At 46.3% G+C, this 18,034-nt stretch overlaps 2 protein-coding genes across 2 annotated transcripts; both read right to left on the bottom strand.

The window, feature by feature from the left end:
* Nucleotides 1-1,391: 1,391 nt before the first annotated feature.
* Nucleotides 1,392-4,096, bottom strand: LOC112888934 (pentatricopeptide repeat-containing protein At1g03540). The gene has a single exon (XM_025955336.1). It carries the CDS (start codon nucleotides 4,084-4,086, stop codon nucleotides 2,080-2,082), a length of 2,007 nt encoding a protein of 668 aa, XP_025811121.1. The 5' UTR covers nucleotides 4,087-4,096; the 3' UTR covers nucleotides 1,392-2,079.
* A 2,903-nt stretch (nucleotides 4,097-6,999) lies between these two features.
* LOC112889176 (exopolygalacturonase-like) lies at nucleotides 7,000-7,527 on the bottom strand. Its single transcript, XM_025955665.1, has one exon. It carries the CDS (start codon nucleotides 7,525-7,527, stop codon nucleotides 7,000-7,002), a length of 528 nt encoding a protein of 175 aa, XP_025811450.1.
* Between the last annotated feature and the right edge of the window lie 10,507 nt (nucleotides 7,528-18,034).

Raw genomic sequence — 18,034 nt, 5'->3', positions numbered from 1 at the left:
TGCACATGATTCCCATCATGGAGATTGGGATCACCGCGCACGCTTCAGATGGACACTTATCGATGTGTTAATATAAGAGTTCATCAGCTAAACTAAATTTCAGGGCGGTTAAGAGTTCCATGAAACTGCTTACCTCTCCCCTGAAGGTGTCGGTGACGGTGCATCAGAACCAAACACCACCAGACCAGATCCGGATGGCCGCAGCACAAAAATTCACTGTATAAGGAGCTTACTCTGTTCCAAAATTACGGTAGGAGGGGCTAGGAATTGGGGGCAGAGCATTCTTCAATTTGACTGCTACTCATCAAGTGCAACACATAAGTCAGCCCCTCAAATTGGAAAGAGTGAATGAAAGTCAGCATGCTAAAGAACAGAACAATGTATTGCAGGTACTTACAGACAAGCAAAAGATAGGCTTGCCAGATGACTACAGCAGGAAAGAGGTGGTAAAACCCATGATAAAGCATCATTGCAATAGGTAGGCCAGTAATGTCTTTTTAGGCTTTCTTTTGAGTACCTAATGCGATCTGCATCACAGAAATGTCAATCAACTGAGAAGTTCTGCATCACAGAAATTCCAAGATCTTACCGCGGATTTGACAATGTGAACTGCAGTTGGCACGCACGTGTGTGCTGCAGAGCTTGATTTTGCAAATAATATATGATAGTTATTGTTGAATCATATTGATACCTTCTCTTATATTATACTACATCAAGGTTGAAAACCGCAGAGTTTTGTGTCCTGGCATAGGAGCAGCATCTTCTTCTGCCGTATAAATGGAGTATAACATCCTCATCAGTTGTTGCCAGTGTATGTGGCCAGATTAAGCTCATCAGAGTGAATCATACAAGAGGACCTGTAGATAAAGAGATTAGATAGTGTTAACGATCATATGCTAAACAGCATCTACTATGATCCACAGTTCAGAAAGCACTTCCTGGAACATAGAAATTCCACCACACGAATGCACACCATCTGAATTTATAAATACACTAATAATGATGATAAAAAATCAGAAAACAAGGAAGAAACTTAACTTATCATAATGTCAGTAATTTGATCCTAATTATTCTGCATAAATCTTAATTGCACTGCCTGTTACAAACAACAATAATATTCGAAATTTCAGCTCTGGGAGGCTGCAGCAATATCAAAAGGCACCCGGCAATATTTTTCTTGTTAACCCTAAATAAAGTAGTCGTCTCTGAATAGATTCAATGCTATGACCAGTTTGCTAGATCAAACAGCACCATCATTGCATTGATTGTTCAACAAAGAGCAGATTCTCGAAGGATGCATGATACTTCTCTGATTACTTCTCCCACACAGTTTCAAAGGATAAATTGCTGATTTATCTTTTTATGTATTAGGTCACTTGTAGACCGGGAGGTGCAAAATTTACTCAAATATTTAGTACAAATGAAAAATAAAATGTACAAAAAGTCAAGTAGTAAAATATGATAGACAGTTTGAGACTCTATCCTAGAAGGTCTTAGAAACTGGAGTTACTTAACAGTAATAACTCATCTTGAATTCTGAAGGAACACTTTGACTGAAACCAGTTATGCTATCAGCTGGAAGCAAAGATCAGGTGAAAAACATGAAAACCCGGATTACTGATAACTAAGCCTGGCACAGTTAAATGTGCTCGTCCTTACAAAAGGAAGCCTACAGCTGTGGATAGCTTGCTTGACAGATCCCTTTTGTCTCCATGGTGGCCAAGGGCAACCAACCATTCTAAAAACCAGGGGAAAACTGGTATCATGGAATCTGGCTTTTATAAAAAGATCCAAACAACCCCGTAGTCTACAACCTCTAAGAGCCTCTGTGGTTGCACCGACATTAACATATGCTGTAACTGTAAAGCACATATGATTATCTTTAGAGAGCAAATGGATCATGTTTTGTATCAATTGATGGTCTGGATTTCGCAAGTTGCCAGCTGGTGCCAATTTGCAAAGGCAATTCATAAAAGTACAGCCTTTCCAAAATAAGACCTGCTAAAATTCGTCTGAACAATTCAGAAATGGCTTATAAGCATTATTTCTGATATCCAAATCACCACCATGTCAAATCAATTATATGGACTGTACTTCCTCATCTGCACTCATGTCCCCAGAGGCTACAAGTTGTGAAGCTCCCTCCTTAGCCTTACACACGTACAGTTTGCTTCTGTTTGCATCAATCCAGCTTGTCCCAGGTTCTTTCCTCACCTTTCTTGATTTCCTCAGCTTCCTTACCTCCACAGCATCTTCCCATCGCCCAATGGTTCTGTATACATTTTCAAGAAGAACGTAGCTCAAGTGGTATTGAGGCTCCAATTCCATCATTTTCTTTGCAACCCTTACTGCTACATCAGGGTTAGTATGTGTGGCGCAGGCACCAAGTATTGCTGCCCACAGTGATGAATCATCTCTAAATGGTGACTTGTTGACCAAATCTTCAGCCTCTTCCAGAAGCTCTACTCTACTGAGGAGATCAACCATGCAATTGTAGTGTTCAATACCAGGGGCAATGCCGTAGTCCTTGGTCATCGAGTTGAAGTAGTTCCTTCCTTCCTCAACCATACCAGTATGACTACAGGCAAAAAGAACGCCAATGAAACTGATGCAGTCTGGCCTAACCCCTTCCCTGACCATCTTATTGAATAGACTGATAGCTCGCTCGCCATGGCCATTCTGAGCAAAACCACAAATCATGGCATTCCAAGTAATCATGTTGCGGACACTGCTCATATCAAAAGTCCTGTGCGCGTATTCTACCACACCACATTTTGCATACAGGTCGACGAGTGCGGACTCAACAATGATGTCTCTACACCCTCTCATCCTCATAAAGCGGCAGTGGATTTCTTTTCCTAGCTTCACTGCAGACAGGCCAGCGCAAGACCGCAGAAGAGTTCCCAAGCTATACCAGTCATCATCCTCCAAATCCATCTGCCGAAACAAAATGAGAACCTTCTCATGCTCCCCGCTTTGACAATACCCCCCAAGCAACGCGCACCATGAAACTGCATTCCTGACCTTCATCCTGTCGAACACCTTGCGTGCATCCACCATCATCCCGCACTTGGCATACATGTCGAGCGTGCTGCTCTCCACAATCACGTTCCCACAAAGGCCCCGCGTCACAACCTGCGCATGCGCCTCCCTGCCCTGCCTCGCTCTCTTCAAGTTCCCCAGTGCCGTCATCATGGAACCAAACGTGCAGCCATCCGGCCAGACCCTATTTGTCGCAACCATGGCGCAGAACCACCGCAGGGCCTCCTTGAACCAGTCGTTCCGCACGAACGCGGATATCAGCGACGTGTAGCATATCCCGTCCGGGGCGCGCATTTCCTCGAACGCCCTCCGCGCGTCGGCCGGCGCGGCCGCGTGGCCGTACATGTCCACGAGCGCGCTCAGCACGATCCCGTCGTCGCCGAACCCACGCACGACGATGGTCCCGTGCACGCAGGCGCCCGCGCGGAGGTCGCGCAGCACGGCGCACGCCTTGGCCGCGGCCGAGAGCGCGTGCGCGCTAGGGGCGACGCCCTCGTCGGCGCCGCAGCCGCCGGAGGCCATGGTCCTGAGATGGAGGAGCGCGCGTCGCGGGTGGCCCGCGCGGAGGAACGCGGCGAGGACGGAGGAGTGCGCGACGACGTCGCGGCGGGGCATGTCGTCGAACGCCCTGAGCGCGTGCGGCAGGTGGCCCGGGAGGCGGACGTAGAAGGCGAGCAGCGCGTTGGCGAGGTAGCGGTCCGCGAGGAGGCCCGAGCGCGCGGCGCGGGCGTGGAGGCAGTAGCCGAGCCGCGGGGGCAGCGGGCGGTGGAGGAGCACCGCGGCGAGCGGGAGCGGGGAGGAGGAGGCGGTGGCTGCGGCGAGGCGCGCGGCGACGGGGAGGTCGCCGGACTCGAGGAGGCGGACTACGGCGGCGACGCCCGGCGGCGGCGGGGGAAGGGAGCGAGGGCATCGCGTCATGGGGTGATGCGGGGGCGGAGCGCGGCGCGCCGGCGGCGGGGAGTCGCCGCGTCGTGCTCGTTTCCTCGCGGGCTTGCGTCGCGTGACTGCGGCGAGCTCTTCGCAGCCGTCCGATCTGGAATCCATGGTCGGGATGTCCTGCTGGGCCTCCGGTGGTAGAGTTCCACGGTAGAAACACTTCGCACGAGTGAGGCGAGATCGGTTGCGAGAAATTTGGAATTACGCGATTATCAGAATAGAACTTGCCATCCAAAATTTGAGGTTTGCCATATTACCTGATCCCATGGCTAAATTTTAGCCTATCACGTCGAAATGTTTGATTACTAATTAGGAGTATTAAACATAGACTAATTATAAAATTAATTGCACAGATGAAGGCTAATTTGCAAGACGAACTTATTAAGCCTAATTATTCTATAATTTGACAATGTGGTGTTACATTAAACATGCGCTAATGATGAATTAATTAGGCTTAGTATATTAGTCTCGTGAAATAGCCTCTATCTGTATAATTAGTTTTATAATTAATCTATATTTAATACCCTAATTAGTAACGAAACTTTGGATGTTACATGGACTAAAGTTTAGTCTTCGGATCCAAACACGCCTAAAACTAAACAATATGCCATAATGCCATTTTGAATATTTCTAAATTATTTCCTCATTTTTGCCAACTATTTTTATATGAACCGACTACAATGCCCCTGGGACTGGGCTGATCTTACAATCCTACTTCGTCTCCTCTGCACAAGAGAAGCCGGCGGTCGGCGGAGGTCCTCTCCCGGCGGAGATTCCGGCCTAAGACCTCGCCGACATTCCCTCTACGAGACGCGAGGGCTCCAAGGCGTCCGAGAACTCGCTCGCGGCAGGCTTCTCTACTGTAGCACGGAGAGCCTTCTCCCATGGTTTGCAAAACTCGTTCGTGGAACTCCTTGTCCTTCCCGCACTAATTGGATGGCCGAGGCGTGCAACCTGTCCGGCCATACTCTGCCCTGCTGCGTGGCACAAGCGACGACGCCATCACGGCGGAAGGAGGCGGAGGCAGCTTGGCACAGCGCTCGCGGCGGTCAGTGCATGCGGGCGCGGCCATGGTGCCGGGACTAGGTGCCGCTCTTCCGCTGCTCTTCAATCCTAGCGCAGGGGTAATTTAGGCCGTTTGGATGAGAAAAGAAGTGGAAAATGAATAAATGAATTAGAAAAGGGAAGAAAGGCATTCCAGCGTGTGACCAAGTTTTCATAATGGCAAATGTTCACAAAGTTCATATAAAAGGCATGAATAAATCATGCATTTTTGAGGGAATTTTTTTAGATAATTGTGTAGTGCTGTCTGCTAGGGAGCTGCTCTTGCCATGAGCACCTTGTCTTTGCCTTGTTTCATGGCTGATTTGTCTCGGCATCACGAGTCTGCTAGCGGTTGGTCCAAGTAGGTAGGAAATAATCCGATCGAGGCTGTCATGTAAAAAGCGCCGTTTGAAGAAAGAACATGCAAGTTGCAACGTGTGTGTTTCCTGATTGGCAAAAGGAGTTTTTACCAATTCCTTCCAAAGATAATATTAAAAATAAATAATTCTTTTAATTGGCTCTTTGGCACATGCATTTTATATTTGAATTAGAATTACTCTACATACTAGGAGCTGCAATTACCTCTTTCTGTCTAATCTTTTCAGTAATGATAATGGTGATCAAACTTGGGTGCTAGAGGCGTTTTCGATATAAGCTAAAATATTCTAAGTAATATTTCTCAGGAGAACGCGAAAATCATAAGACAACAACTAAAGCATTGTGCTTGGTTTGATGGGAAATAAGAAACTAAGGAATCCGACTGCACCGAATTCCTACAAGCTATGGAACTGGTAGAAGAAGGGGATTCAGATAAGGAGACCTATAATATTTACGGATCGAGAAATATTGCTTAGAACATAAGTTAAAATATTCTAAGTAACATGTCTCAAGACAACCCGAAAATGATATGATGTCATATCATTTCCTTATGCCTCCTCCAAAGGTTGAGCCAACTGCTAGCTCATAGCAATTAAGAGATAGCATAAGAGATTATTTCTTTAATTGTCTAAGCTTAGCACACAACTTAAGGTATAGGTGGACCTACATATCAGCCATACTTTTGGAATACATGTATGCGACTATCTCTTGATCAAGAGGTAGTTCTTCTCTTTCCTCTCTTTCTCTATCTTCCATCTAGATAAAATATTATATTTTAGTCCTATAAGCTAGCTGACTTGGCACCATTGGAGGAGGCCTTAGAAATGTGGCCTATAGCTAGAGTTGGAGTCACTTTTAGGGGCCTCAGGAAATGGAGACAGCCCCCATCTGGTCTTTAAGGACTCCAAAATTTGAGCTATTGCTGGATAATTTTTTAGCGTTTTACAGAGCTCTACTACCTGAACTTTTACACCTTAGATTTGTGCACTAGGGATGATAGAACGCATAACGCATATAAGGTAGAAAAGGAATCATGTGTTTAAATTCTCTTATTGACGCATGATGTTTTTACATTGGACCCGCAAAAAATTATTTTTTACATTGGAATTAGAATAACTTTACAAAGGAGTTACAATTCCTTTTAACACTCGTGTCAATGGTTACAGTGAAAAATTCGGGTGCCAGATGTCCCTCAATACTTAACACTCGCAATATAAGTCAAAATATACTAAGCAATACTTCTCAAGAGAACCTTCTCAAGAGAACCCGGAAATAATATGCCAAGAACTTCTTGTAGAATGTGGTCGCATCCATTATTTGACGACTCACAATCACTAGTACATAGTATTATGTCTACTAGCTTAAAGAGTGGGAAAACAAAAAAAAAGGCATGACTCGGGCTCGAGTATATAAATACATACATGGAATATACATCATCTCAGTGTTTTACATGCATTTTTAGGGTCGCGCACAAATTGTTATTCTATGTCTACTAACTCCTGAGAGAAATCAAAGAATATAAAATGTAGTTGTGGTAGTACTTGCCATCATATCATGGATGGCAACGGAGGAGGGAACGGAATAAATGGCCTGGATCGCTCAGAGGCAGGCGAGCTCCTTGAGGCAGCCCGTGGCGCTACCCTTGGCGTTTTTGCAGACGGCCATGGTCTTGTTGTTTTTGCCGCTGTACTCGATATTGACATTGTCCATGGTGACTCCGCTGCATGGGATCTTGTCGGTGCAGAGTAGGCTGACGGCCTCGGGTGTGGAGGACGTACCTGTGATGTTCTTAAAGGACACGTCCTTGACGGTGACCTTGGAGCCTCCGCTTGCAGTGCAAATCTTGTTGGGGCAGTACTTCATATCGATGATGATGGGGTTCACTGCATCCTCCATCTTGATGTTCTCATAGTGGATCTTGGAGGCCGTGAGCACCGACTTGGCGTCCTCGTACGCCTTGATCCGGACGCCGTTGTTCGACTTCTTGAGAGTGCAGTCCTTCACCATGATGTCAGTCACGTCCTTCTCGTCCTTGTACCGGCCAAGGCTGCCGATGCTGATGCCGTGACCCGGGCCGCAGGTGACGCCGGTGATGTTGACCTTGGCGGCTGTACTCGATATTGACATTGTCCATGGTGACTCCGCTGCATGGGATCTTGTCGGTGCAGAGTAGGCTGACGGCCTCGGGGGTAGACGGCCTCGGGGGTAGAGGACGTGCCGGTGATGTTCTTAGACTATCTCCAGCGATATTCTGTAAATGTCGTCCCCTTCCTTTTTCCTCCATATGAACTTCATTCTCTGTACCAAACTTAACTCCAACAAAATCCACTATTTCCATCTTCTATACCCCACAATCTTAATTTTCTATCATTTCTTCTAACTTCCCTTTCCCCTGCCACAACGCCGAACGGCGCCGTCGCCGCCTCCCGCTCCCCGGCGTGCCGCCCGCGCGAGCCGGCGCCCGCCTCCCGCGCCCCGCAGCGCCGCCCGCGCGCCCCACCTCCCGCGGCCCGCCGCCCCTCCCGCGACACGGAACCCCCCGCGCGCGGGAGCCGCCTCGCGCGTCCAGCCGCCCGTCCCGCCACGCGCCCGCGCGGAATCGGTGGTCCTCTCGCGGCCCGGTGGTCCACCCGCGCGAGCCGTCTCCCGCGCGGAATCGGTGGTCCTCTCACGGCCTGGTGGCCCGCCCGCGCGAGCCGCCTCCCTCGTCGTGCGCTGCTCGGGCGCCCATTGCTCCCGGCGCCCTCCTCCCGCGCTGCTCGGCTGCCGCTGCCCATCGTCCCGTGCTTCTCGGCCTGGTGCTGCCCCTCCTCCCGCACTATGGACTTCGATGACTGGTTACAGCAAACGGAGATGGAGCAAGATGAACATCAGCGACAAATGGAGATGGAGCTAGACGATCTGGAGGACTTCACCCTCCTGACGATGTCCATGGGGGGTCCCCAGGTGCCTCGCGAAAGGGTGCCTCGCCAAATCGTGCCTCGTGATCACCATGAAGGATACCGTCGGATATGGGCAGACTACTTCGCTCCCCAGCCGGTGTATGGCGACCGGCTGTTTCGACAACGGTGCGTCGCATGCATGTGTAACATAATGTGTCTGCGGTTTCATGGCGAGTGAACTAATACTTCCTGTCTTTGACTCCGCAGCTTCCGTATGCGACGGCATGTGTTCCTTCGGATTGTCGACGCGGTGCAGAGGGTGGATCCTTATTTCATCCAGCATCCGGACTGCACAGGCCTTATGGGAATATCTGCCTTGCAGAAGTGCATGGCGGCCATTCGCATCCTGGCTTACGGATTACCAGCCAATGCGGTCGACGAGTATGTGCGTATCGGTCCCTCGACAGCTCAAGAGGCCTTGAAGCATTTCTGTCGAGCAGTCATCGATGCATTTGGTGGATACTATCTGCGAGAGCCAAATGAAGAGGATGTCTGCCGCCTCGTCGAGGAAGGTGAACAACGGGGATTCCTGGGAATGCTTGGCAGCATAGACTGCATGCATTGGACGTGGCATAATTGCCCATCATCGTGGAAGGGCATGTTCACCGGCCGTGGGAAGTCACCTTCTATGATTCTAGAGGCTGTGGCGTCCAGGAACCTATGGATTTGGCATTTTTACTTTGGAATGCCAGGTAGCTGCAACGACATCAACGTTCTTAGTAGATTGAGTCTCTTTGACCGCTTCATGCAGGGGACCTCGACGCCGGTGAACTTCACAGTCAATGGGCATTCATACAACATGGGATATTACCTGGCAGATGGAACCTACCCAGACTGGCCCGCATTTGTGAAGACCGTCCGTCAGCCGATGGAGATGAAGACTCACCTCTTCGCCGCAAAACAGGAGGGTGCTCGGAAGGATATTGAGAGAGCATTTGGTGTGCTTCAGGTCCGGTGGGCAGTGATTCGTGGGCCGGCCTATCCATGGGACAGGGACGAGGTGCGGGATATGATGACCGCATGCATAATTATGCATAACATGATCATCGAGGACGAGGGTGACAGGGCAACGAACACCATCTTTGAAAATCCCGGGCAGCATGTCGACCTATCAACGGGGAACTTGGGGGACCGACATGCTTTTGTTCAAGCACATCACCGGCTACGAGATCGTGATGTCCATTTTCGCCTGCAGTCGGACCTAATTGTGCATAATTGGAACCTACATGGGTCGAGGGTTACCAGTGCGACGGATGTGCCACATGTGTGACCCCATGCACGCCACACCCAATTACATGATAGAAGAAGGTATGCAGTTGCTTTTCCATCTTTTGTTGGGGCTGTGATCGTAATGTGCTGTTTGTTTATTGGTCTGATTTTAAAGGTTGCTAATGGTAATGGGAAGGCTGGGCCATCTGCATCTTCAGTTCAGGAATATGTGGATATGTGTTTCCCGGAGGAGATGGTTCTGAAGGCCATGAAGGATAATGGTAGTTTTTAATAACCCATTCCATCTCATTTATTTATGTTATTGGTGATTTTACATACTCTATTCGACTGTTGCTTTTGCTTTCAGGGGATAACGGGGCAGATTCATTAATTGAACTTCTTCTTACCTACAAGGTATTCATCTACACGCCTGCTTTTATTTGTAATTCTTTGGTGACCTTATTGCATGCGTGAAAGAGTATTTGTATTTACAAGTGATGTGAAATGCAGGCCATAGGCAATGATCCTTCTTTGGACAACGGCTCTGCTACTCGCTGTGACCCCCAAGCTGCAGAGGATAGTGACGATGATGACAATCTACAAAACTGGGACGATGATGATGCTGGTGAGAGAAACAGGGGTCCTACCTTTGATGAATCCGATGACGAGGTATTTTCATGCTCCCCTTGGTGACTGTATGCATTTACTTTTCTTTTTGAGAAACATGTTATGCATCAAACTTGTTTCAAGCTGCTGCTGCTGCTGCATCAAAACTTGTTTCAAGTTATAATGCAGTAAATACTAAATAGACTACTTACCGCGAAAACCATATACTACTTTTGCTTTAAACTTTTACTTGCTCCTGTTCCTTTTGTTGCCAAACAGGTGCTAGCTACATAGCTGTATTAGAAATCTAATAATCTGTTTTGTTTTTTCCTTATACTTGGGTGGATTGTGTTCTTTTAGGCAAAAAAGCATGTTCTCATGAAACTAGAAACCTGGATTTTGTATGAGAATCGTGGTAGTCAAGATAGTTGTGTCAATTATAAACTTCGAACTGCTGCATTTCATCTACAACTCTTGTGTTACTGACATTCTTGAACAACACGCTACTGTGGAATAACAAATATCACTTTCCATCCTATCATTCGTAGCATTCATAGAAGGTTCTGCAGTTGGGTGGAATCTATGTTATCTTAATTGCACGCTATCTTTTTGATACTTATGCAAATTGATCACTGGTCCTAAGAATTGGAGGTTCTATGTTCAGAAGCATTCCTATTTCACTGTAATATTGAACTTGTCTTGTACTTTGCAGCCTTGGGCATGTAATTGTCTGTGTCTACAAGTTAGTTGTATTAGACCGCAGCTGGGGTTCTCATCTTTTATCCCTTGCAATCTTTTTCTCAATCAAACAGCTGTTTGTTTTCCTGACTTGTCCATATTTATGATGATTCATGAATTTTATTTTTGTACTTTGGTTGTTAATATTGCTAGTTTATGTAGATGCATCAACTGTATTCTCAGTGCTTTCCTGTGCTTTTTGTACAGTATTTCTTACATGAGATGTCGCAGATCGATGAGAAAGTTGATTACTTGGTGAAAATGGGATTTCCAGAAGATGAGGTCAACATGGCTGTTACTAGATGCGGTATGCTCTCTCTAACCTCCGTATGCCTTAGATTCTTCAGCAAAACAAGCAACTTTTTTTTAGAGACCATGTTCCTAAGGTTAATCTCCAACCTTGAAACTACTCAGGGCAGGATGCATCTATTTCTGTTTTGGTTGATTCAATCTATGCCTCGCAAACAGCAGGTGGTTACTTTGGCAATTCTTCTGACCATGAGGTGCCTTTTGGTTTAACTGTCAATTTAAATATGCAAAAATATGCAGTTCTAATGTAATGGGCTGACAATGTAATTCTGCAGGATAATTCCTATGGAGGGAGAAAGAAAGGAAGGCCCATGGAAGGGAACAAAAGAAAGAGAAAGAGGTTTGGAGATCAAGCACAAGGAAGTAGAGGGCCCTTAATGATGAGCTCATGCGTCTCCCAAAACCAATGGTTGGTTATAACTTGCCAAATGGTTTAGGATCAGTGAACAGATCGCTAACTGAACAGGCTATTGGGCCACCATACTTCTATTATGAGAACGTGGCACTTGCCCTAAAAGGCGTTTGGGATGAAATATCAAGATTCCTCTATGATGTTAGGATTTTACCAATATTTTAGGATTTTGAATGCTGTGAAGGATATCATGGCTCGTCCGTAGTTTCTCTGTATCTTTGTTGTCTTGTTCCAGAATTTTAGCATTTTTCTTTTTTGTCAAACTAGTGAATGATTTGAAGGCTGGCTGGTGTCATGCACATGCTACTCTAATTTAGGCTTCTTGCCTTTGGTGATCAATGCAAAATTGTCATATTGGCACAATTCTGTGGCCCTGACGCTTTCCTTTTTCAAATTAATATTTCTCAATGCGTTCTAGTAGCTTTGGGAACAGATCCTTGATCGGAGCAGCAGTACAGTACTCCTGGACACAACAAATATCTGAAATTGTGAAGCTATGAAAGGGGCAGTGCTACAAGTTCCAACCACCCACTGAGTGTGAGGAGCTTGTGTGCGCCCCAACACAAAAGATCCTGCCTGCTTCCCCCCTCACGGTTACCACCATACCGCAACTCCAACCAAAGCCATAGAAACCAGTGCAGCAACAATGAGAATGAGATCTAAAGCTTCCAGGCTCTGAATTTTCAGCATGTTGGTGCCTGCATCAGCCCAGGTGCCTCACAGCATACGACCTGTTGCAAACTGCTTTGGGCTTCATCGACGATCTGTCCTGAATTTGGGGGCACAAGCAGAATCTCAAATTTCCAACACACAGTTCATTTAAACAATAGTTCTCGCAGTTCATACAACACTCAGCACTAAAAGTTCTCAAACATGTAACAATAGTTCTACGATCAGGAATACACGCAAAGTTCCGCAATCGTACACAAAGTTCTCAAATAATACAAACAACGCAGAGTTGGGAAGGCCGATACCAGTCAGGGAGGAGGCAACGAGTACTTTGCAAGGATCTGCTCCTGCTGTCGCTTGTAGAACAGCCGTAGCGCTGGCGAGCATTTGTCGAGCTCTATACTAAGAATACGTTCCTCTTCCGCGCGTTCTTCCTTGGCGGCCCGAGACCGCTCCATCTCCATCCGACTCTCCCTGTCATTCTTCTCCATCTCCAGCCGACTCGCCTCCAGTGCCAGCCGACTCTCCTCAAGCGCCAGACGACGTTCCTCCAGCTCCCTTTCCATAGTCATCTTCTTCTCCTGCAGCACAGCCATCGTGGCGTGGTGGCTGGCCATCTCAGCATGAGTCTCCTTTATTAATGACAGCTTGTTGCCCACAGATCATTCATTTGTGAAATGTATTCCGACGAGGACGACGATGTGGCGGCCTTTTTCCTCGCTGCTTTAGTGGCATCCCTCCCAATCGGCCTCTTGCTCCCGCTGGAGGCCGGGACATCAGACTCGGCTGGACCGCCCACTTCGTTGGCACCGCCAGCTACTGCATCGGAGGAGTCGTCGTCGAGCACATGTACCTTGGAGTGAGCCCCAATGCATGCCTCCCACTTTGGCTCATCCTTCAATAACTTCCAGGAGTGCATCTGGGTGAAAGGCTCCTGCAATGCCGCAGCATACCGAGCTATTGCCTCCGTCGTCTGCAGATGCTCAGAATAGACAAAAATGAGGTGTATCAATTGTATAAAAGGCCCATGTTGTCCACGAATGCAACCGTAGAGAAGTTGAGAAGCATGTCAAGTACCTTGTCCGCGTCCGACATGCCGCTGGGATTCAAACGCAACTCAATATGGCCGAAGTGACCAGGGCAACGTGCAGAATGCTGACCACAACTCTTGCATCTGGACATTAAATTTGGACATAGTCAGAATCTAGAAGCGAATTTTTACCCTCGTAAAAAAAATCAAGGGAGCACACCCGCAAGGTTTGCTTTAAATGTTCCCTTGGGTCAACACAAATCAGTAAATGATAGCAAAACTGAATTCAATTACCAAAACGTGTAATAATGTCACTTCTATTGTTTGCCCAGATCTATACAACAGATACACCACAACCGTATTCCACAACACAGATTATGTTCTCCCCACTGCTGGATGCAAAAATTATGTATAGATACTCACTCTGTTTCACAAACTTGCCCGACCAGGCCTCAACTGACCCATATAAAAACGAAAAAGACACAAAATCTAAATAAATAATTAATGGAATCAGTTTACGCTTGGCCAACAAAATGGTTTGTCTAACCAATTTAGGGCACCAATTCTATGGTGGCTGTTCCCTTCACCAGCGGGAAGTGGAGCTCACATCTGCAGTGTTTGTCTTAACAACATCTAAGCATGTCATAATCTTGCAAGCTAAATAAGGTGTTAGTCAGTTCTAAGATGCACAGGCAATGCCATATGATTTAATTTCTGAAAAAAAATATAGAAATTGGTATCAAAACACAAGAAAATACACCGTGTCGCTTCCTGATAAATTGATCCTTAAGACTCAGCACTGTAATTAAGATGCAAGTCTGGGAGCAAGATTTCTGAAGTTGGATAGGGAAATTGATGGGTCCCATTGCAGGATCAAGTAATCCACCTGGCACAGGATGGTTTTTGGCATCAAGGCGCTCTGACTTGGTGATCTTTTTAACACTGATCCTCTTAATTTCATCATCACTATAGAAGCTGAAGTGGATCGAATCCACTTCCTCTGATGCTGCCTGCTCAAGAAGTAAATAATATAACATCATAGACTGAATTATAAGGTAAGTACAAGACGCACAAATACAAGACACCATAGTGTGATATTCATAGTCTATAGAGACTGAAACAAGTGATTTGCTGCCAACATAATAGGAAAAGACAGAAAAAGAATAAAAGATGAGAAAATTTCTTCCGAAAATTGCTCAGCTTTCAATATCCAGTAATTGTTTGGAATGATGCAATACCTGCTATTTCAATTATAATGACATAAACAAATAAAAAAATCTTACAGCAAGTAAAGAACAAAAAAGGGCAGCGACATGCAGTGAACAGGAAACTGAAAGCTAAAAGAACGAACCTGCACCAACCTTTCAAATAGCAGCTAAAACCAATATGGTACCAGGTCGAGAGGCTTAACAACAAGATAAATGTAAACAGCTTAAATTTTATATCAATTGCAAAAGTAACAGATCAAATACTCAAGTGCTAGGACAAGACCTTTGTTTTTCATTATATTAGCTACTGTTTAAGCGAACTGTAATGTAAATGTAACATAGGTAACAAAAGGTAGCACATCATATCTAGTAAAAAAAATATAGGCCTATCTCCATAACAGTTGATTGAAATTTGATTTATACATTAGTCACTTTTTTCTAACCGTCCAATCTAAATCCAATGTTTCAGATAGCGGGCCTCTTCATTTATGTCTTTCTTCTTCTTATCCGCTCTCCATTCCACACAACTCCGCTGCCCTGCATGCATGCGCAGTCCCCCTTTGCGTCGCTCCACCTCAGGTTCCAGTTGCCTCATCAGCGTCGAAGAAGAGCTAGCGAGACCCGCCGGCGCCATCCCCACCTCGAGCGCGCCTGCTCTCCTCCCTGACCACCCGGACTCGTCTTCCCAAGCTCTCCCACTGCCACCACCTCCCACTTGGCTCCACTAACCCTTCGATGCCCAATTGTCTGACGCCCCCCACCACCTCTACCACCCACCAGACAGCTTCCACCCCGGCAGCCAGTGCCCCCTCCGCCTGCCACCACTGTGGGCCGGTGAGCCAGCACAGGCTTCCGCCACAGCCACCAGGATAGGGTAAACCTCCAAACCCTAACCCAAAATCCCCATCCCAATGTCAATTTTCTATTTTAAAATTTTGGTGACTTATGATAAGCAAGATTTCATTTACCACCTGTGAGTAAGGATTCAAAACTATGCATCACGTTAGATTTACGTCACGTGACATGAATTAACCGCCTAGCAGTGAAGAGGTTTTTATATCACCAAGCACGTCCATTTGGCAAAGGTTTCAAACCACTCACTCCTAACTAAATCATGAATGGAAAGCCTCCTAAGATGAACTTATCCTAGAGAATTGACAAGGGCACACTGGGAGACCAATTAGGAGGTTATCAAAGCGCAAGGCCCACCGCGACAACATGCTATTCCACTGCTGTGATGAAACTAAATCGTTCCCGGAGCACAAAACTGAACCTCAGAAGATGACAAGGACTTGTGAGTCCAGCTGATACTTGAAAATCATAGCTGCCGCGAGCTTAACCACTGTAGTATTATGAAGAAACCAGCGCAGGAGTGGGAGGGCCAGACACCAACCTCAATACCCCGCAAGTCGGCCATGCCAGACCCCGCGCGTGCGCCCTTCCTCCTCGCCGGATTCCCGAGGGCACGAGCAGGCCGAAACCTACAGGGACGGCAGCCGGAGCGTCTTCCGGAGGAGGCACCGCAGCGAGCCGAGGGACGCGATGGCGACGGCGCAGGCGGCTTCCTGTCGACCCGGGAGACCGGCGACGTGGCGCGGGGAGAGCAGCGGCGGCGCTTTCGAGTCGGAGGCAGAGGCGTCGGGATTGAGGGAGGTAGTGGCGGCGGAGGCGGCGGGCTTACGCAGGGGCCCGCCGGAGGGACGTGGGCGGGCGAGAGGGACAGGGGGCCCGGCCGGAGAGCGGAGGGCGGCGCCGCTGCCGAGAGAGGGAGACAGAGGGTTTAGGGTTGAGGAGGCAGTGGCCCGGGGGTTTCGTACCGTCAAATTATTTGTGTTTTTGCGTGTGGCAGTGCGTGTAAATAGTTGTCTGTTTTAGTGGCTAACTGGCTGTTCCCCCTCCGTAACGGGCTAACGGCTGAGGGACTGATGGTGGGAAACAGGCTCGGTTTGAGTGTGGGCGCCGTGTCCACACTTTCACGGGTATAAATGGTTCGATCATGGTACCGTTGGAAAAATAAATAGATTTAAACTGGTCGAGTGTGTAGTTGGATGCAATAGACAATCCACTGGGAAAAAAACTTAAATCCGAGGGATTCTAGCACGTTTTCTTTTTATCTTTTGACTTTAATCTTTTTCGTTGTAAGCACGTGGATATGCAATATATTGATTAAAAGCATAATAGATAGTTTCAAAGTGTACCCATGATATGTTTGTGGATATGGTGTTCGCAGTTCGCCTCACCAAAAAATTATTCAAAATTCAATGTCTACGTGGAAATTGGCTTCACATATCTAAAAGTAATACATCTATCTTTGGTAACAATGTGTAATAAATAAATAGGAAAAACTACAAACTTAAGTTTATACGCAAAATATTTTCTTACACATTTATTACCATTATAGCTGCACGATTTATCAAAAGAGTTATATATTTTCTTTTTCGCACAATATCAATTTTGATATACGTGGGTCTACACTCAAACACACAAAGAGATAGAGATGGACTGTTGGCATGAGAATACCTCCTATTTCCTAATTTATGGTTAAAATAGTTTAACTCTGATGTGAAACATGTGCGTTCATGCTTTTTTTGCAAATGGTGCGAACTCCACGCCTGTTTGGCAGGGCTATTTGGTAATATTTACTTGAACAACACAATTTTTATTTGTTCTTTTGCTTTTAGTAACTAGATCGTATTTTTTTAGACTCACTTGCGTAAGATATGGCTTGGATCTTATTAACAAGATGTCTAAACCACTTTGATGCACGTGTATACAATAGATGAAAAGAACATAAGGGACACAGCTCAAACAAAAACAAGCAAGCTAATTCACTAATCACTAGCTCATCTAAAGGATCTTGAATGAAAGAATAAGAAACTACTTGAGTTGTTGCATTGGGCTTGGGCCGTTGGCCCTTGTTGGCCTGTTGCTCAGTTATCTCTTTTCGGTTGTATTATTATTTTTACAGGAGTTACTACCAAGTATGCCTTCATTGCAGACGCTACTTATTCCATGCAATATTTGAAGCTCAAATCTAATCCTGTTTGTAGAAAAAAAGAAGGGAAGATGATAAACACGTTTTGCAAACGTGCGCGGCGTTGCATCGCCGGATGGGTGCTGCTAGGGTGGAGGTATCATTAGTGTTCGCCTAAACGACCCAAAAAGCCATCTAAATGGAAATTAAACTAAACGGTAAACGAAGGGTATCTGTTTTGTTTAGGTCCTAAACGGTCGGCTAAACGGCGAACGGTTAAAAACAGAAAGAAAATCTAAACGGGCTACACGGAACGTTCTGAAACGGGTCTGGACGGCCTAAACAAGCCGTTTAGGCATTAGAACATGCATAAACTTGATTTTTGTATGTATATAATATATATACTTAATTTGTTACCTGCATCAATATGTATACTTAAATTTTTATACGCATAAATATATATATATTTGATTTGTTACATGCATAAATAAGTATTTTATTAGAATATTTGATTGTTTTACCTACACAAATATGTGA

The sequence above is a fragment of the Panicum hallii genome, chromosome 4 (genome assembly GCF_002211085.1).
Source record: "Panicum hallii strain FIL2 chromosome 4, PHallii_v3.1, whole genome shotgun sequence".
Classification (NCBI taxonomy): Eukaryota; Viridiplantae; Streptophyta; class Magnoliopsida; order Poales; family Poaceae; genus Panicum; species Panicum hallii.
Note: the sequence above shows the minus strand (reverse complement) of the source record. Positions and strands in the feature narration are given on the sequence as shown.